The 19,434-nt window shown below is 37.9% G+C and overlaps 1 protein-coding gene across 1 annotated transcript in view; it reads right to left on the reverse strand.

Moving 5' to 3' along the window:
• Positions 1-339: 339 nt before the first annotated feature.
• Positions 340-19,434, reverse strand: part of CMTM4 (CKLF like MARVEL transmembrane domain containing 4) — a 30,461-nt gene continuing 11,366 nt past the window's right edge. Inside the window, exons 2-4 of the mRNA XM_081202729.1 lie at positions 9,779-9,955; positions 2,708-2,806; positions 340-804 (exon numbers count right to left, since the gene is read on the reverse strand). Coding sequence (XP_081058855.1) covers positions 631-804; positions 2,708-2,806; positions 9,779-9,955 — 450 coding nt within the window. The 3' untranslated portion in view covers positions 340-630. The remainder of the gene's footprint in view (positions 805-2,707; positions 2,807-9,778; positions 9,956-19,434) is intronic.

The raw sequence follows: 19,434 nt of genomic DNA on the forward strand, positions 1-19,434 counted from the left end.
TGGTTGTGGTCACAAATGGAGTGGGCTTTGTGTTTTCTGTTTAGCAGAAAACTTATTTTCCACCAGCCAATCCTCGAACTGGCATGAATGGCTGTTACAGATACACAGTGGAACTGTAGGAGTGTGAGAACTAAAGTTAATTGGGGAATCTAGTTAAGGGAACATACACAGTGGCTGTGTAACTCAATACCTGATTTATGTTATTGCTATCTCTTTCCCTGATGCACTATGTCTATGGTTGGAAACTCCATTTTCAAAAGAACAATCTTTTGCCAGTTCTAACTATCATATTTCTACTGGATGGTGGGAATGCAGACTGAATACCAATCTTCTCTCTGACTCTGCTAACTCAAAGTACTGTGCACCAAGACAATTCTTCACTCTCATGTATCCTTCTCTTCATTTACCACATTTATGGACAAGTATCTTCATTTGAAAAGTTCCGCAATTATGGCCTTCATGCCAATAATTTCTCAAGTCCTCTCTCTCTCTCTCTTTGTACATGCAAATGCTCACGGCCACCACATGCTCCTCCTTTTCCTATAAAAGTGAACATTTATTTTTTTTAAAAAAAAAGTCTGCAGGCTTTTATTTTACTTCTTCTGGGAAATCCCATTTTGCATGAGATTTTCACCCATCCAGACGCTGAATCTCTGGGCGATGATCCACTTCTCTGGATTCTGTCCGAGCACGCATATAATCACTGGTCTGCCTTGTGTTTTGTTGTCGGCTGTTAATTCTCCAATTTTTAACAGCTAAAAATAAATTCACAGCATAAACTGCAGTTGCCAGAAAACCAAATATCTAAACAAAAACAAAAAAGGGAAAGGGAAAAGAATGACATTTTATTTAAGTGATTAAGAATTTAGTAGCTTTATACAGAAATATTGCAGCTCATGTGTTGACCTTATACCTTCAATTATAATTACATAGCGTACATTTATCCTTCATGCTACTTCAAAGTTCTTTAAAAACAAGCCAGACGTATTAAGTCTCTTCATTTTGTTGACTGGGTAATTAACTGCTTGCCTTTTTGGAATTGTCTATCTTGCTGGTACCTTTAATAAAGGGAGATCCATTGATAAGACAATAAGGCACAGCACCTGAAAATTACTAATAGGACTTCTCTAGAGACCTAAGTTAAGGAATCCAGACACCCCAACTGCTTCCACTTATAACAACAGAACAGTAATTTAAGCATTGGAAAATGGTCGATGAGCTGATGTCATGGTGAGTGGAAGGCCAAGAACTGCATGTCAGTGGGCTTGGGAGGAGCCAGCAGGAGACAGACCCTCATATATACTTATGGGGAGGATGGGCATAGGGAATGTTAACCCTCGCCCTCCCAGGTACCCCCTCCCTCACAATCACATTTTCCTAAGCTGGCGGTGGAGGGAATAAAATTTACATTGCAGCAGCAAAATTCAGCAGCAGTACTGATTTGGCCGTGAGGTTTGTGTTGGGTGCCTATATGAGCCACAGTGAAGGCCATGAATTGGCAACATATGACATAGAATCTTCCTGCCATTCTTTGCAATGCCTAAGAATCTTGCACTTTTAAAACTCTTTAAAATTTGCTGAAGAATTTTCAGGGGTTGCAGAAGAGCCATGGCTCATTGTTAAGAGCATTGGTTGTGAATGCAGAAGGCCCCAGCTTCAACCTTCAATATTTCCAGTCAGAGCTGTTGTCACTATCTGAAACTCTGGAGAGCTGCTGTCAATAAGTGTAGACAAAACTTAGTTAAATGGCCCTTTGATTTGACTGCATTATTTATTTGTTTATTCAGATTTGTAGTCTGCCCTTCACTTAGCAGTCCTGGGGCAGCAGTAATTACAGGACAGTAAATTGCAGTCTTACAGTAATTAACACTCCTTCTTCCATATCTTTTTGACCAACTCTTCTGCCTATAACCACTGAAATGGTGGTCCCATACTATTGTCTCCCTGCCTCCTCTCTCTTTCATTGCTTAGGCATTCATCAACCACCTCTCACCTCACAAGATCAAAGGAAGTTACCAGAATACATGCTGTTATTCAAAATTTAAACTCAGTTAAAATATGCAATAAACTGCATGAATAGCAACAAGGTGCAAATAAGCAATGAATTGCATGAATGGCAATGCACAATGGATGGCAAATGTGCAATATGTAGCCAGGGGTGCAAACTAGCAATAAAGTACAGATATCATAGCACAGCAGAGGCTGAAAAAAAAAATCATATTATATATCAAGACCGCATGCACACACAAAAAAAGAGGTACATAGAGTAAATACACAGAGTAAATGTTTTTAGTAAAATACTAAAAGGAGTAGCTGCTGAATATCTGTAGCCCTCTTTATGATTAACAGTATTAACTTCCTAAGGAAGCTTCTTACTGACACAAGCTGGTGTTTATGTGGCTCACTACTGAAATAGGACACTGCTAGACAATATTGGTGATTTATGGCATAGCACTGTCTACTTGGCGTTGCAGGTTTCACCACTGTTGCAAACTATTGACGAGACTAGCATGTCGAAGTTAACATCCTATTAATAGCCTCCTCACTGCTTGCAAGCTGACTAAAAAAAAATAGCAGGAAATGATGTATCTTCAGAAAAAGAAAGTTGAGCAAAACATGCAATGCTGTTTAGCACTGTGAAAAGGATACAAGTTAACCGGTTATCTTTTCTATAAACTAATGAAAATAAATCAACATTGTTTCTTACCACAGCTGCAATTTCTGCTCCTTTGTTATGGTTTAGAGCAGCAAGTACTACAGATGCAATGAAAAAGAAAAAAGTGCAGAGTCCAGTATTGACCAAATCCTATTAAAACAGAATTAGGCAAGTTATTTCACAGTGACAATGTCTATGTGACAGGTTGAAAACAGAACAATTTTTACAGTTTGCACACAATATATTCTTTATGCAAAAGAGGGAATGATACAGAATAACACATATTATATACACCAATAGATAATTACTGCACTATAGTTTAGGGCCTGGCACTGTAATGAACAGGGAGGGAAACTGCTAAGAAAACAAGTAAAGCTTTCTGTAATTTGTTTAGAGCTTCCTTCCATTCCAAGTGATGAACCTTTGTGCAACATGTCTATTCAGCCAAAACTACTGTTCTTTCTTCAAGCCACAAAAATGTTCATGACCGAGCTATAGAGTATATATAGATTTATTTTTGACTGCTAGCTCTCTGGAAATTAGAAAGTAACTCACATGTCTGCCACATGCATCTACTGCATTATATAATACAAGATATATGTACTACATGTTGACTTTTTATTTGCATGGTACAGGATCTGTGTTGACATATATGAATATATCATTTCACACAGTGAAAGAAAAAAAATTAAATGTGTTATTTTCCCTGTAACATAACAAAGCTTTCAGAAACTCCTGCAGTTCAGTTTCATTGACTTGCTGTTACTTAGCAAAGAAACTCAAATAGTTTCAAGCTCAAAGCTTTCCAAACCATCTATTAATATATTGCTACAGGCATAATTATAATTCTAAGGAGTTACAGACATAAAGAAAACTTGTTTGGTATTTTATTGACTTACCAACATGCAAATAACAAAAACAAACAAACAAAATACATAGAACAAACACTCAAACTGATCATAATTTACATATGAAGTTTCTACCACTGCCAACAAAATTGGTGCTCCGGTTAGTGATACACTGTATTTTGGATGCTCTCTATCACAAATACAAATTTCAAGATCACTTTTCTCCCAGCCTAATGTTTTATGAACAACTTAAAGTCCTTCAGAAAGTAAAATCCAGGGGTTCTCAACTATTAGCTTAGGCACACCAAAATGGAGAATAATAATAGAAATATGTTTTGGGTTCAAATTGGCCATTTTCTTGAACATAAACCTGTGAATTAGGTCAACATGCAGAGATTTTGGGGTTGTATGGACATATGTTATTAACAACATAGTGAACTGATGAAAACTGAATGCAACGAATACAACACTATTCTCAATCTCATGCTCAAATAAGCAGAAGACTTGTGTAATCTGTACATTCACTGAAACAGATTTTTCTGTCTGCAAAATATGTAATCATACAAAGGAAACAAGGAATCAAGTTTGCATTATTGAAGGCTACTATGCCTTTGAGCCTTACTGTTCTGGCTTGAGAACAGGGCAAATCAATTTGATCCCCAAGCAAGCAAATAAGAAGAGAAAGTTCTGTCTACAGCATATAAATGCAACTCCTTAACAATGTATACAAGCATCTCACCTTCCTCCTTCCAGGCATGCTTAAATTGTTTATTCAAACCCACAGAATGTTGGCTTCAAGTTTTACCCAGACCATGTCCTGACACTATGGCACTTAAGGAACTTAAGGACTTAAGGAAAGTAACAGTTCTGATGTCTACCAGAAAACTTCAACCTGTTGTACATAGCATGAATGGAGCTGGACTGGAATTGTGCAACCTCACATTAGGGGGTTGAGGACTATTGCTCAAATACTAATTCCCCATGGAAATTTAATACTTCGGGGGCTTATTCAGAAAGATGATACTTAAAAATTCTTCTAAACCAGTTCAGTTAATTAAAAAGAGATGAGGTATTCTGAATTATGTCTCAGTGCAGGCTTTACTATGAAATCTTGTAGACAACACACACACACACACACACCGCACAGATGAAAGAAATTCAGTTGAAATAAGAGCAGCTTTGAGACAGCAATTTCTTTAGTAAAATAGTTCCAGGATAGAAGAGTCTGCAGGACAATCTAGGAGAAGATTCAAAATCAATCTAAACTGCAAATATCCTTTATCTCATTCATAACTGATTTAATGAAAACTGCAGTTTTCTGTATCATTTCAGGTCATCATGCTCCATCATTCAAGAAGTCTTATTAGCTGCCCCAGTCAAAAGGAAAGCAGTGTCTAAAGAGTTATGGATGGAAAGAGTTATTTTATTTTATTTTATTAGTTCAGTGGGCAAACTTTGGTCAGATACCTAGGCAATGCCTCCTAAACCCCAAATTACAAAATAATTCCCTAAGTGCCAATTTCTTCAAGTGTTGGCAGACTCTGAGCCTTTCTATCAAGCGGCTTCATGTGTTTATTTTACTTGGGCAGGCAGAGTGTTGGCTATCGAAACAAGACTGGGCTTTCTGAGGTGATACAAAACAAAAGGAAAGGAAACTTTTCTGGACAATGCAGAAACTGAACTCACTGTGCTAAGTTCAGAAAGACCAACATTATTATTTGGTCTCGTTCCAATGTCTACCAAGAAGGACTGGCAGAAAAGTTTATACAGGAATGAAAAAACAAAACCACAAATATCCAGGATACTGCTTGTTGATCTGTTATACAAAAGCTCTCTGGATTATTCTATCAAATGTAACCATCTACTGTATATGGTTACACTAATTTTTAAAAAGTTACCTTGCTAAGGAAGATTAGCTCAGATAGACCTCATGTAAAATGTATGCTACGTTACCTCACAGTGACTGAAGGTGCAAGCATTAGTGAAGATTAAATATATTATGATATGTTATCTGCACATTTTTAATGGCTAAAGTCAAGAAATTGAACTATTAAAAGCCAATTATAAATTCCAATTTATTGGTAACGAGATTTTGGTAGTAACAAGGGAACATTTTTCCACTTATGAAGGGAATGCCCTCTGGCATCCATATTCTGGCCAGATGTTTTTGAAGAGAGAGAGAGAGAGAGAGAGAGAGAGAGAGAGAGAATGCCCTATTCAAGCCTCCCCACAACTTGCCATTTTGAACTAATGGAAGGACCAAACAGCAATTTTCTGATCTAAGGAATGTGGATGCTGGCTGCAGCAATAACTTCTTTGGCCCAGAAATGAAAGATGCTACACGACTCAAAACTTCTCGTTGTGGTACAAGAATTTGCAGACTTTGGCTATTGCAGAGAAAATAACATTTTTAGGCTGTTCGGTAGGGTTTCATTTCTTATATGTCAAATTCAGAAAAGCTTAACATATAGTACGGGTTTTGGAGGAAAGTGTAAGTAAACCAAATGGCTGAAAATAAAGGCAGATGATATAGTTGTCTGCCTCATTCTGGTGTCCAGGAATAAGATTCCTGTGGGGCTTGTTACGAATAGGCTGAATGTGCTTGCAGGTTTTCCAGTTCATAAAAGAAATAAAGAATCTTCCTGTTCCATTAGAATAGAAGGGTAGAATACAGTCCATCCACAGCATTTGACAGACTTCCAGTGCTGGCCTCTGCAGGAAGGCCTACAACAATACAGAGGCAAGTTGCCAGCAATATAGAAACAAGAACAAAAATGTTCCTTTACAAATCTTAGATCTCTCTGTATGTGGTGAAAGCTACTAATGGGCAGAACTTCTTATCCCCAACCTGCTCTCCTGTTTCCCTAAAGCAACTGCTGGAATTCCGCTGAATTAGAGAAAAAATAATAAAGGGTTATCCTGAGTGCAGGACAGCTGTCTCCCACTCTTGAATAGCCCAGCCTGTCTCCAGAGACAAGAGGTTTCTTAGCCAGTATTAACCTCTTCATTGGTTATTTTAGATACTGGCATTTTAGATACTGGCATTTAAGGGCAGAAATATACAAAATCTCTAAGCAGCTGACAGTTCTGAACAAAAATATATAAATGGGTTCTTTTCTCTTGACACCGGCAAAGGAAAAAAAAATATTTTTTCCAGTCTTAGTTCCACATACGAGGAAGGATGCTAGGAATAAGGATGCCCGTATAATTCTAACATCTACAACCAATGAAAAGAACGTGTTTGATTACACTTCACTATAACAAAATAAGTCTGCACATTGCTTTGATGTTAGCTCCTAGGGTATTTATATAAGACAATACATTTCACCTTGGCACATTTGGTCATTAAAAAAATGCAGAGCTGCTGAAGGTCAATGGCCAAAACTTTCCATTACAATATGGAACAGGGAACTAAGCTGATTGTGCAGGTCACAGAATATCATTTAGAAACTCTGAATAGATACAGCAATTTTCTTATATGCATGGCAATTATAGGTCTTGTATTTATGTTAGACGTAAGCCAAGAGTCAAGCACATTTAGCCAAAGCCAGAACATAATGGCACGGCATAACAAGCTTTCATTGAAATTATCGTTCCATGCTCCCATATACAAAGCTGGTTGAAGTTCTATAGAGGAAGAACAGAAAATAAAGGACTAAATGGAACAGACTGCAACAAAAGGTTAAGTATATTTTATTGAAAGATTCTGAAGATGTCCACAATGACTTTTGCTTCCAGACCTTCATTTGAAACACAACATCTCTCTCGTTGAGCTATTTCAGCAACCTAGGCATCTGAAATCACTAGTGGTTAGAGCAACCTTAGGATTCTCTTAGATATGGATACCCCAAAAAATTAACATGGAGTTAAATAAAAAAATGTATTGCAAGGGGTGATTATCTAGCTTGGCTCATGACAAAGAACAGTCCTCTGTTCACTTCCCTTATTCCTGATTTCACATATTTCTATTCTATGTGACTGGACCAACTTCTTTGCCACATAATGTTCTTTCCTTGAAATCCTCACTCAAAATCAGTAATTGCTTTCCAATGCTAAGTCAAATTTCTAACATTTAGTCAAACCATTTGTTGTCAGAATCTTAGTGATTGAAACTAGATATCATCCTGTGCACTATTTCAAACAGGATCCAGTCAAGCCAATCATATGGGAATGGGAAAGGGCAATTATAATAACTAAAATACATAACTTGATTCTTTTCAATACATTTAAGCAAGCAGTATGAATGACTATAAACTCATCTGAAACATGTGTTCAGATGCCCATCACATTCCTTTACGCTACTTGCACACATCCTTGCAGAGCTGATCTATTTGTTTTATTTAACAAAGGGGAAATTTCCACTATCATTTTTCATACTCTCATAGCAAAACTATCAGAGACAGGAGTATGACTTATCCACTCTTTCTCTGGACACATTTTTTTCAGTTTTCTTCCTAGCATGCCATACTACAGTCCTTTACAAGCTTCACCTTCCATGTGTTGCATTTTGAATATTTCAGATGGCATGCAATTTCTCAGTTAGGATGTAAATGGGATCACTACTGCCAAATGTACATTTCTCTCTTTATTCTGTTGCTACCAGAAAGTTGTGAATATTCATCATGTACAGTAAGACAAAGGAGGCAGAACTTCAAAATACAGTGTTCCTTAATCCAAACAGGAACAGAGATTAAGGATCACTGACTGGCCTAGTGATCTAATTTACTGTGGCCAGCAGCTGAGACAGACTCATGACGCCACATAGTTTTTCCCCTTTCAAAGGTTTTCAGCATGTACACATAATTCAGGATACATACTAGAAGGTGGAGTACACACTCCTTGGCCTACCAGAATCCAAGAGATCAAGGAACCAGTATTCCAACCTGCCAGTCTCTCATGCATACCCACAGAAAGGGTGGGAGGACAAGTGAAGTAAAATAATAAGCTACTGAATGTATCCGTTGAAAGAATTGCTCTGGCTGCGTATTAGCTATCGGGCCAAATTCAATGTACCGGTTTTGGTGTACAAGGCTCTATACAGCTTGGGGGCAAAGATACATGAAACATACCAGTCCTTATATGCTCAACTGATCACTGTGCTCTGCAGATGAGGGCTTCCTGCAGATTCCATCTATACAATGTAGGAATTGGGACTTTGGTGTTGTGCCACCCACCCTTTGGAATTCCCTCCCTCTGAATATGAGACAGGTGCTATCTCTGTTGTCTTATTGGCACCTATTGAAGACCTTCTCTCAGCATGCCTTTTAAATTGAGATCTTTCCCAGTCAATTATGTATATTGTATATTGTTTTAAATGTGTTATAATTGTTTTAGCATTTGTTGTTTGCCACCTAGGTTCATTTGGAAGAAAGAAGGGATATAAAGGTAGGGTCAAGAGGAACCTAACCAAAAGTTCAAGAAACTGCAAAGGACCAACAAAACCCATTGAGATATCAGAACAGCGTAAGGTGACTTTTTGGATTTGCCTTATAGGGATTCTAATGAATTCTAAATAGACTGTGTGCAACAATTATGTGAAATTTATGCCAAAACAAAAACAGTGAAATCTGTGGCCCCTATCAGTTGCTTTCCACATTCTGGCTCTGCTCCTGTGTCTGACATGCAAGCATGTAGCAGGGGAAACTTTTCCTACTACTTGTCTCCTTATCAGGGGGAAAAAATATCCCCAGCCAAATGCCTGTCTTCAAAAGAGTACAAGAGCAGGACTTGTGAAAACAGTGGCAACCCTATTCCTAAAAGAATGTGAGAAAGAAGATAAATGCATAAAGCACACACTTCCAACTTCCAAACTCAGAAAAGCAGTTTAATCCCAAAATATGACTGTTTTTAGAAGAGGGATTGATGGCCCACAGATTTACAGATTGACTCTACCTTGTAGTATGCACTCGGTTCATATTTAATTTTTAACCATTTGTAAATATAAAGTACAGTATTAAACAAAATCTGCAGACTATACTTTCCTCAGTTGTGAACAATAAAGACTAGCATTGAAGGAAAGTCTGCATTATGCAGGGGATGGGGATGATTTTACACACAATTTCAGCTTTATATACTTTATCATCCAATATTTCATAATCCTTATTGCACCAGTGGGGTTCACTTTGAATATAAAGCAGCGCATGAACTCTACTTGCTGCAAATAACATTTACCAACGGTTTCAAGTTTCTGTACAAGGCAAGCAGTGCTTGAAGTCTAAACTTCAAATGTTTATTCAGCTATTTTTATAAAGTGAAGGTTTGGATGAAAACTTACTGTAATGTTCCAGTTGATCTGTGGTATTCTTGCATGGAGATTTAGACTGAACATAAGCAACAAAACTCCAGTAACTACCGATGCACTACAGCTGACAAATTCAAAGAAATAAAGGCCTTCACAAGGGGAGCATACCATGATGGTTTCTATGCAGATGAAGGAAATCAATGCCAAAACCTACAGGGAGAAAAAGTGGTAAAATATAAATAGTTCTGTAACATTCTGAAGACGGCCACAAATTATCCTGAAATGTTCATTGGGAATTTGATACTCAAGAATGTGCAATGAAACTTCAGTAAGATTCACAGTTTAAAAGAAGAAATCAACACAAGATGCTTGTCTCACTCATATACCAAAGCACATTTTAGTACTAAAATAGCAATCCTGTGCACACTTACTTGAAAGTCCTACAGAACTCAGTGGGTCTTACTTTCAAGTAAACATGCGTATGATAAGGCCCAGTTTAGTGATCCTGTGGCCATCCATATGTTGTGGGACTCCACCATCACTCCCAATCAACTAGGCCAATGACCAGACATGATAGTAGTTGGAGTTTACCATCATCATCTGGAGGGCCACAGGTTCCCTAGCTTAGGCTGTAAATCTATCAAAGTAGTATTGGTACTGGTCCATTTCTCCTACTATAAAGAATATGCTTTTCATTCTGGCTTTTAAAGGCATTTGGAGGTTCAGAATAGTTAGCAACTAAACTTTACTGAGTAGTACTATGAAGGCCTATTTCAATTCAGCAAAACTATACACAAACAAGACTAGGAAGAAACTAAAGAATTCAGGTATATATTTGGGAGGCTAAAATGAGATGCAAGGAGATAAGAGCTAAAGAATGCACTGTGTCTCTTATTCTCATTTTCTTATTCTTAAAAGGGGGCAGAGGTATAACAATCTCTCCCCTGGTTGATATGAATACGAAAGTGATCTTACCCGACTTTACCCAAGAGAAGTTGAATGTAATTGAAAGAGATAACAAATAATACTATAACTAGTATTGCACTGAGGTCAGTAGTCAAAATGTTACAGACGTTAATTTAGATTTCACTCCTTTCCCCGTTCCCAATTCCAAATTGGTATCACTATAATCAACACAAATCAGATCTCTCAATTGCTCTCTCACACAACTTTCTAACGCTCCTCAGAGCTATAGAAGTAAGATTTGTTTTGAGTTCCACCAGATCACATCAAATGAAGGGGTCCTTAATTTCAACATGTGTGACAATTGTTTAAGTCCTACTGGGATGGCCCAGAGGCAACGAGTGGCAGTAGCAGTGTAAAAGGATACATCTTGCCAACAAGGTGTGGTTGCTAAACCTCAGGAACTCACTCAAGGGGCAGTTAGCAGGAAACAGGGATGTATTCTATGCTTGGCCCTTCTTCTACTTTCTAGGCATCGAGGTGTTTTTCGACCCAGACTTGGCCAGCATGGCCCATGGTCAGAGTTGGTGGGAGCTGTAGTCTAGTAGTATCTAGGAGACCACTGGTTCCCTATCCCTGCTCTAGGCCTTTGCTTCTAAAAGATTCCATGACTTGGTATTTCAGAGTGTACTTGAACCAACAGTACTAGTGGTTCGGGCCCAGGATATCTAAATGAGGGATGTGTCCTCTGTTAAGTCCACTAGCAGTAGGCCTGAAAATGTCCCCCTCTCCCTCATTTCCATTTAATCAGAATTTGGCTCAGTGAGGTCATCTGCTCTTTTCATATTTTGCTGTCATGTTGCAGAGCAACAGAGTGACTAGAATCAGAGATATAGTAAGGAAAGGTGTGGGATTCTGACAACATAAGATCCTCAAATATCTTCTTTGCATACCAGTGGGAAAAGATGGGGGTTTCTATTGGACCGACAAAGGTTGCTCTAAATGTGCACACCTGGATTTCCAGCATTAACTTTCCTCACTTGCATTTCTCAAATATTCATGTCTCCTGACACCTGAAAATCAATGTTCCTTTTCAATCAATACAGTTCATGAGTTCAGTTGCAAATCTCTGAGTAATGTACATGCAGGTCCTGTTATCCGAAATTTCAGTTATCTGAATGCAAATAATTATACCCAAACCTCACTACACTGCTTCAGATATCTGAACAGCCACTTCCTTGCTTATTCTTGTTTTGCTGGTCGGTGGCAGCCATTTCAATAGAAAACCATGGAGGGAGGGAGGGAGGTTGGCCACATCACAGATTAGAAATGTTCCCATAGAAAATAATGGAAACCATCAGCTCACAAATGATTTTCTAGAAATGCATTGTGTTCAGCTAGTCGGATCTGCATGCATGAGTAAGCAACATGCTCTTTACTGGAGTTTGGACTTGGAGTTTGGGAGTGTCCCAGCATGCTATAAGACAGATGAACACATCTCTGTCATTGCCCCCTATTTCCCAGTAACAGTCTCACTTTTCTGTCACCTGATAAATCATTGCCCTGGTTTTGTCTGTATTTTTGCTTTTTTACAGAATCACAGGGCTGAAAGGGACAACAGAGGTCTTCTAGCCCAACCAATGCAGGAAGTCCATTGCTATAGGCAGTCATCCAGCACTGCTTAAACATCTCAAATGAAGCAAATTCTCCCACCTTCCATCTGTTCTACTGTGAAGGTTCTTGTTACCACTCCGTAATTTCCGGCTGAAATTCCCTTTTCTGGTTATTTGAACCTGTAGGTTTGGGTCCTACTCCATCCTTCAATCTCATTCCATCAGGCTGCCTTAGTGTGTGTGGGGGGGAGGCCAGTGCTTATTTCACCAGCTTTGCCAAAAGACCAGCTCCATCAGGCACCTCCTATCCCTGAACTTTTTCTTGCCAGTTGGTCATTATACTACTATTTAAGGAACGATTCCTGAGTTTGTTTACTTCTTCTTCCCTTGTGTGTAGTGGTTTTAGATTGCAAGCTTGTGGGCAGGGACTGCTTTGTTTTAATAGATTGTAAGTAAGCCACTCTAAGAGCCTTTGTGGCTAATGAGTGGAGCACAAATGCTGTAAATAAATAAGCAAGCGATCCCAGGACTTTCTCCTACATAAGTGATATGCCAAATACAAGATTGTTGAAGAGTATTCCATCTTAATCTACACCACTAAATTCTACCCAAAAGAAACCAGACCCAGGGCAGAGCACCTGCACACATTAAAGGAGAGAGAGGGAAGATAATGCAGAATTATTTCTTTCAAGATAGCAATCTTATTCTGACCATAGTAGAAATGATCACCAGACCTTGCAGTTCAGGTTCACATGAACATAGTAAAGCTGATAAATTTGAATCATGTTATTGCCAATATATGCTCCTGAAACATGGATGTAGTATAAGTTGCAAAACACCACCCCTGCATTTCTCCAAATCCCTTCATAGTACTGCAGCCAAAATAGTTTGCCCTAATATTTTGTCATACTGCAAAACAATGTTGCAGAACAAGTTTCTGCATTTAAAATGATAATGGAATCTTATTATTTAAAAAAGGGAAATCAACTAATGAAAGTTTCAATCCTATGCACACTCATTCAATTCAATAGGTTTTTCCCAGTAAATATGAAAAGGAACAGACTGGAAATGAATTGTTGCTGCACAAGATCTTCTTGGCAAATTGTCTATACTAATTATGACTGTCAGCATTTCAGAAAAATGAAGAGAATGCATTGCAATATGTATTCAACCTCAACAGAAGACTTCATAAGGAATAAAATTGCTACCACTACATTTTCTCTATTAAATATCAAATTTGCTGTGTTTTATTTTTTGATAAATCAAGCAACATGAGCACTAAAAATAGTTCCCTCAAGATTTTTAAAAGAAAGAAAATAGCTTTCCTGTTTATCTGAAGAAGCCCACAAAAAGACTTATTGTGTGGTTCAATCACATAATTACTTATGATTTCACAAAAACCACTGAATAGTGAACATTTTTCCTGCTTAAGAATACCCACAATATTTTTGTAAGAATATTACACTACTAGGATTTATTACTTAAACTAGTGGTACAGCATAAGTAGTCATATACAGCATAGATATAAGTAAAATGCTTTTACACCTCCTCAAAATACACCCAAATACATTTTTAAAAACCTCACACATTCAAATTTAGATTTATTGCTTTCATTTAACTTGGCCAATTCAATAGTCTAAATCTAAATAGGCTTCATTCCTTGTAAAGCGGGTGCATTTCTCACATCTAACACAGCTGGCATAAATACAAATATTTCAGTAATATGGCTTCAGTGCATCTCTGCCTCTCCAAGAGGAAACTATCTTTCATCACAGCAAAAATATGATTAATTTTCCACCTGGCATCACTAGGGCTGGATTTGCACATGTCCATAGGTGCACTTTTTTTATTCTACCCGTGGAGTCCTCTGTCATGAAACAGGAGTGCAAGAAAATGAGTCAATCCAATTAGTTCCTGTAATACATCAACAGATTCCTCACCCCTGACAAAAAGCACCTACATGCGTTATGGAGAATTCCTTTTTACAACAAAAAACATGGCACAGTCCCACTTACTTTCAGTGGAAGCCTCACAACTGTTTTGTGATGCAATTGCAACATGTGAAATTGTACCAGAAAAAAATGTTAAATATCTTTAGTGAGGCAAGCAAATCAAAGCCCAAAACATTCCAAAGGGCTGCCTGCCATATCAAACACTGTCATGCATGGCTGCTGTTTGATAGTGGGGAGGCAGGAATTAAATTAGTTACATGGGCATTGTTGTTGCTTTATTCTGACGAATATGCTTCTTCACTCTTGTGACTTTTAAGTTAAGATTTCTTAATAGTTCAATCATAAGTTGTCATACTTGATCTACCATCCTTTGAAAAAAGTATACAACTAGTGCAAATATTAACCAACTGTTGCTTAGCAGCTGCTTTGCCAGTTTGGCTATTTGGCTTGCAATGAAGGCTGATGTTGCCCTGTGGTAAATAAGTCGGCATCCTCTTGGTGAAAATTTTCCTTTCAACTACACTAAAATTAGCAACCATTTAAAAGTATTGTTGTCATATTGCTGATGAAGAGACTAAATATATTATTATGTAAGAATATCACCTCTTAGAAAATTATATTTAAAATAGGATTGCATTTGTAAAGTGCTATTATTAATTTTTTATATACATTTATATGCATTTATTATTTCTAATTAACAGTACGCTGTGGAATCAGAGGCATAAGTATGCAGAGAAATACTGTTCACATGTTCTTGGATATTATAATAGTCCATGTCACCAGTGCCATTGCCTAATCTGATGGTGATGATGATTCTGTTATTTGCATTTGAAACATAAACATGTGTTCTTCATTATAAAGTTTGTCCAAAGCATAAGGTATGCTGATGAATGCTGTTAACTACATGTAAAATCTAAGTATGAATTTTTATTTTCAACACAACTCCTCCCCCACACTTTGAACAGAAACCTCTGAAACAACTTTCACCAAGGATAAAGTGAGGTAACTCATAAGTCCTTGTAAGCCATTTTTGTTGGATCTGTGGTAGGCTCTGCATTAGCAGTGAAGGTAGATTTTGCTGTGGCTCTATAAGCTTATGAATATAAGCACAAGACATCTCCTTTCTCCCCCTTAGCCACTTTTGATACAACAGGTTTTCTTCTAAAGTACCCCCCGCCCTTAACGAATGATATTTTAAGTAGAGCAGGCTTTCAGTGTTCCAGTTTGTATGTACAGCAGTGGAGGCAACTGAGCTGAAACATTAATAGGACTTCACACTTTTTCTTAGCTTTAAAACCCACTGATGTAATGATGAACAACAATTGATTGCCGCATGAACAAGCTTTGGATTCATGTGTTTCCTCCTCCAGTATGGCTATGAGGAGATCAGAAGCTTTCAATTTCAGCATTATGCCCAGGACTGAACATACTGTGGTTATACCCAACTGTGGTTTGTCTGAAGCTGACTTGTTTTAACTAATTGTAGTTAAAACTAACCACATTTTGTCTAGATTTGGATGTAAAGCTTAACTGATTATTCTAAAATGGAAAAGAGACCTTTCAAACTATTCCTCCTGGTCACTGGAGGGGGAGTAAAGGTAAAGGTAAAGGTACCCCTGACCATTAGGTCCAGTTGTGACCGACTCTGGGGTTGCGGTGCTCATCTCGCTTTATTGGCTGAGGGAGCCGGCGTTTGTCTGCAGACAGCTTCCAGGTCATGTGGCCAGCATGACTAAGCCGCTTCTGGCAAACCAGAGCAGTGCACGGAAATGCTGTTTACCTTCCCACCGGAGCGGTATCTATTTATCTACTTGCACTTTGAGGTGCTTTCGAACTGCTAGGTTGGCAGGAGCAGGGACCGAGCAACGGGAGCTCACCCCGTTGCAGGGATTCGAACCACCGACCTTCTGATTGGCAAGTCCTAGTCCAAAGTTCACTGTGGCTAGTTCCTTTAATGATAAGCCATAGTTTATTGTTACATCAGAATGAAGTCACACAGACTAAAGAAGAAAGTCAGCTATGTCCTTAGATTAAGAACTCTAACTTTATACAGGAGTCTTATTTTAAGATTTTTCTTAAGTAAATAACAAGTATTTAAATTACATTGCCAGAGAAGGAAAAGTATTTTAATGAGAAAATAATCAGGAGCACAGTGTGACCTGAAAGGACCCCATTATACAAGAATTTTAACAGCTCAGATAAAAGTATTCACAATCCTAAGAATCCAGAGTTGTAATCTGATGGCCCCCTCAGATGCCATGCCTTAAAAGGCAAAATGGTCTAGACACCAGAAAAACAGAATCTTACAACAAAAGCAAAAAAGATAAAAAAAATACTGGCCACAATACTAAGAGCACTCTCAGTTATACCAAAAATGCTGAATAGTTTCAAGCTTGCCCTGCCATTTCCTGTGCCAGCCCCAAACTCCATTAAAAGCACTATGCAAAATAAATTAATAATAATAATTTGGCCAAAAGGTAAAACAGAAATTATCAGGCTTACTAGAGGTTTTGGTCTCTCCTGTTAAACCTTGTGGAACGGCACAAATATCAAGTGGATATCATGTTTCAATTACAATTTTTGTATCTAATACAAAGTCGAACATTGCTTTCTAATTATAGGTATAGATGTGGATCAGGGGCCAGGAAGTCCCTAAAACAATGAGGAGCCATTTCTAAACCTCAATACTGTCTTTGCATATTTAATGACTGCACCAGCACTTTGAATGAAATACAGTGCACGAAACTTCAACAATCAGTTTTTGCACTCATTAAATACTGAGCTTAAGTAAATACCAGAATTACTGTTTTAAAGAAATTTAATTTGAAAGAATAACTGATCAAGATGCGACTCCATACATGCTCCAGGAACATTTGCTTACAAATAAGTGAACTAGAAACAACAAGTCTCAAAATAAAACAAAAATGTTTTTTGGACACAGTGTGTTATCTCTTGAGAGAAACACCTGCAAACACACACACAAAAAAACAACTGATGGTCCAGATTCCAAATGATTCAGCCTCAAGATGAACTGAGATACATCTCTGAGGTCCTTCTGGGTTTCGATCGTTCGGGAGCCAAAACGTTCGAGAACTAGGCTGTTTGAAAACTAAGGTATGACTGTAGTTGCACCCAGTAGTTTTGGAATGCCCTCCCAGCAGATGTCAAAGAGTTAAACAACTATGTACGGTAACTTTCTGTAGACATCTGAAGGCAGCCCTGTTTTGGGAAGCTTTTATGCTTTCCCCTCCTGTATTTTTGTTGGAAGCCACCCAGAATGGCTTGGGCAACCCAATCAGATGGGTGTGGTATAATAAGTAAATCATTATCAGTTACGGGGCTTTACTTTCAGTTAAATGTGCCTGATACGAATGTCAACATTATAGCCTGATCCTTTGCATTCTTCTTTGAGAGTAAGTTTCCATGAGTTCAACCATGAATGGGACTTAATGCTTAAGTAAGTATGCACAGGATTCCAACTTTAATATTTCAATGCAATATTTTAGAATGAAAAGTAGTTTGATTTAGTTGCTTTTTAAAACAAATTGTAAAATGCCAAGTCTTTTCAGACTAAAGGAAACACTTCTTGCTTTTGAACTACAACTATATGTTACTTCAGCATAGCAGAATCTGAGGAGTTTCTTCAAACTTAATAATCCAAAAATGGAGCAACAAAAAACAGCTTCCGCCTATATTAGGTTATGTGGGTGACGACTCTTTCCCTGTTCATTTTGATTTTAGAAAAGTTGATATTAGCGGGAGTCAGGTATACAGAGAAGTGAATTAAAGTGGCAGAGAAGGTGATAAAAGGAAGAAAGTGCACAAAATAAGAGAAAAACTAACAACTAAAAGTGCTCAAAAGTTTGACCAACAATACATGAAATATTGGTTCACTTGTACTGAAAAAAAATAGTATACCAACACCTCAATGAGTAATATATGGTGAGACATTAGCACTATTCACTAAAATATCAAAAGTGAAAATGCAGGGGATCCCAAGTACCTGGTTAGGGGTCTACAGTGGGTCTCAAGTGTGAAGACCGCTGCTGTAGGGGATGACCAAACATGATCATTTATGAGTCAGGAATAACAAAATAAACAAACAAAAAACACCCTTATTTTCTCTCTTAGCTAGAAAGCTATTGTATCTTTTAATTTCAAACTGAAGGAAGCCTTGTAAAAAGTTGTCTGCCTGGCTGACCGTGACAAGTAAGATACAATTAGAGGTGACAAGGCAAGGGATTTTTTTCAAGGTTGAATTTGGAGAGCTTATCTGCACAGCTAATCATTTTACTAGGAGTGACTGTTTTTCCATGTTTGACAACTGAGCTCCAGCAAATACACTAAGGCTAAGATCTAGCTTAAAATATTCTCTACCAGAAAGCTACAGAAAGATAGCATGCCTGATTCTGCAACTGTATCCAAGAGTTTGTTTCAGAAGTGGGGGGGTCAGTTTGAGGGTTATATTCCCTTCTGTGTAACCTTTTGGGGGGCTACATACCACTTCTAGATGGGACCAGAAGGTAAATTAGGTGGAGCAACGAATGTAAATGTTACCTTTGTAGTAGAATAGTTTCTACACACACACCCTCTATCCTCCCTCCCTGCAAGCATGAGTTGTTCAAGTTCAAGGACACCTTCCAAAAATGCAAAAACTCTCCAAGAAGGCATGAAGAGGGCCAAGTGAAGGGTGGGGCCTAGGGCCAGGGAGGGTGGGGTACAATTTTATTATTATTAGGGAAAATTCCAAAAGCCAGATAGAGATGTTTGGAGGACAACATTCACCCACCAGGGCCTAATTTTCCCTACACCAGTCTATAACAAAAAAAGAAAATATGTGAAAAGTATTTAGTTCATATCCTTCACTCAGATCTTCTCAGTGAAGCTCAAATCCTTAGCATTATATCCTATATCTTTCAGGACCTTTGCTGCTTTTACTATAGCAAAATACTCTTTCATTTTTGTAGCATATACTCTCAATCCCATGTTGTAGTTAATTGAGATCAAAAGGGCAACACTTTTTCTTCCTGAAGGTTCTCAAAGTAATTAATTCTAGTAAGTTGTAAACATGTCCAAGAGGCACTACAGGATAATATGCTATAATTTGAAGACTTGGGTACTTAATTGCATAGTTACCAATCCACAGAAGCATCAAGTCTCAAAAGCTAAAGCAACAAATAGCCACATAAAGCTCAGTTCAACTGCTGACTGCACAATCTCA

The sequence above is a fragment of the Podarcis bocagei genome (assembly GCF_964188305.1).
Source record: "Podarcis bocagei genome assembly, chromosome: 7".
Classification (NCBI taxonomy): domain Eukaryota; kingdom Metazoa; phylum Chordata; class Lepidosauria; order Squamata; family Lacertidae; genus Podarcis; species Podarcis bocagei.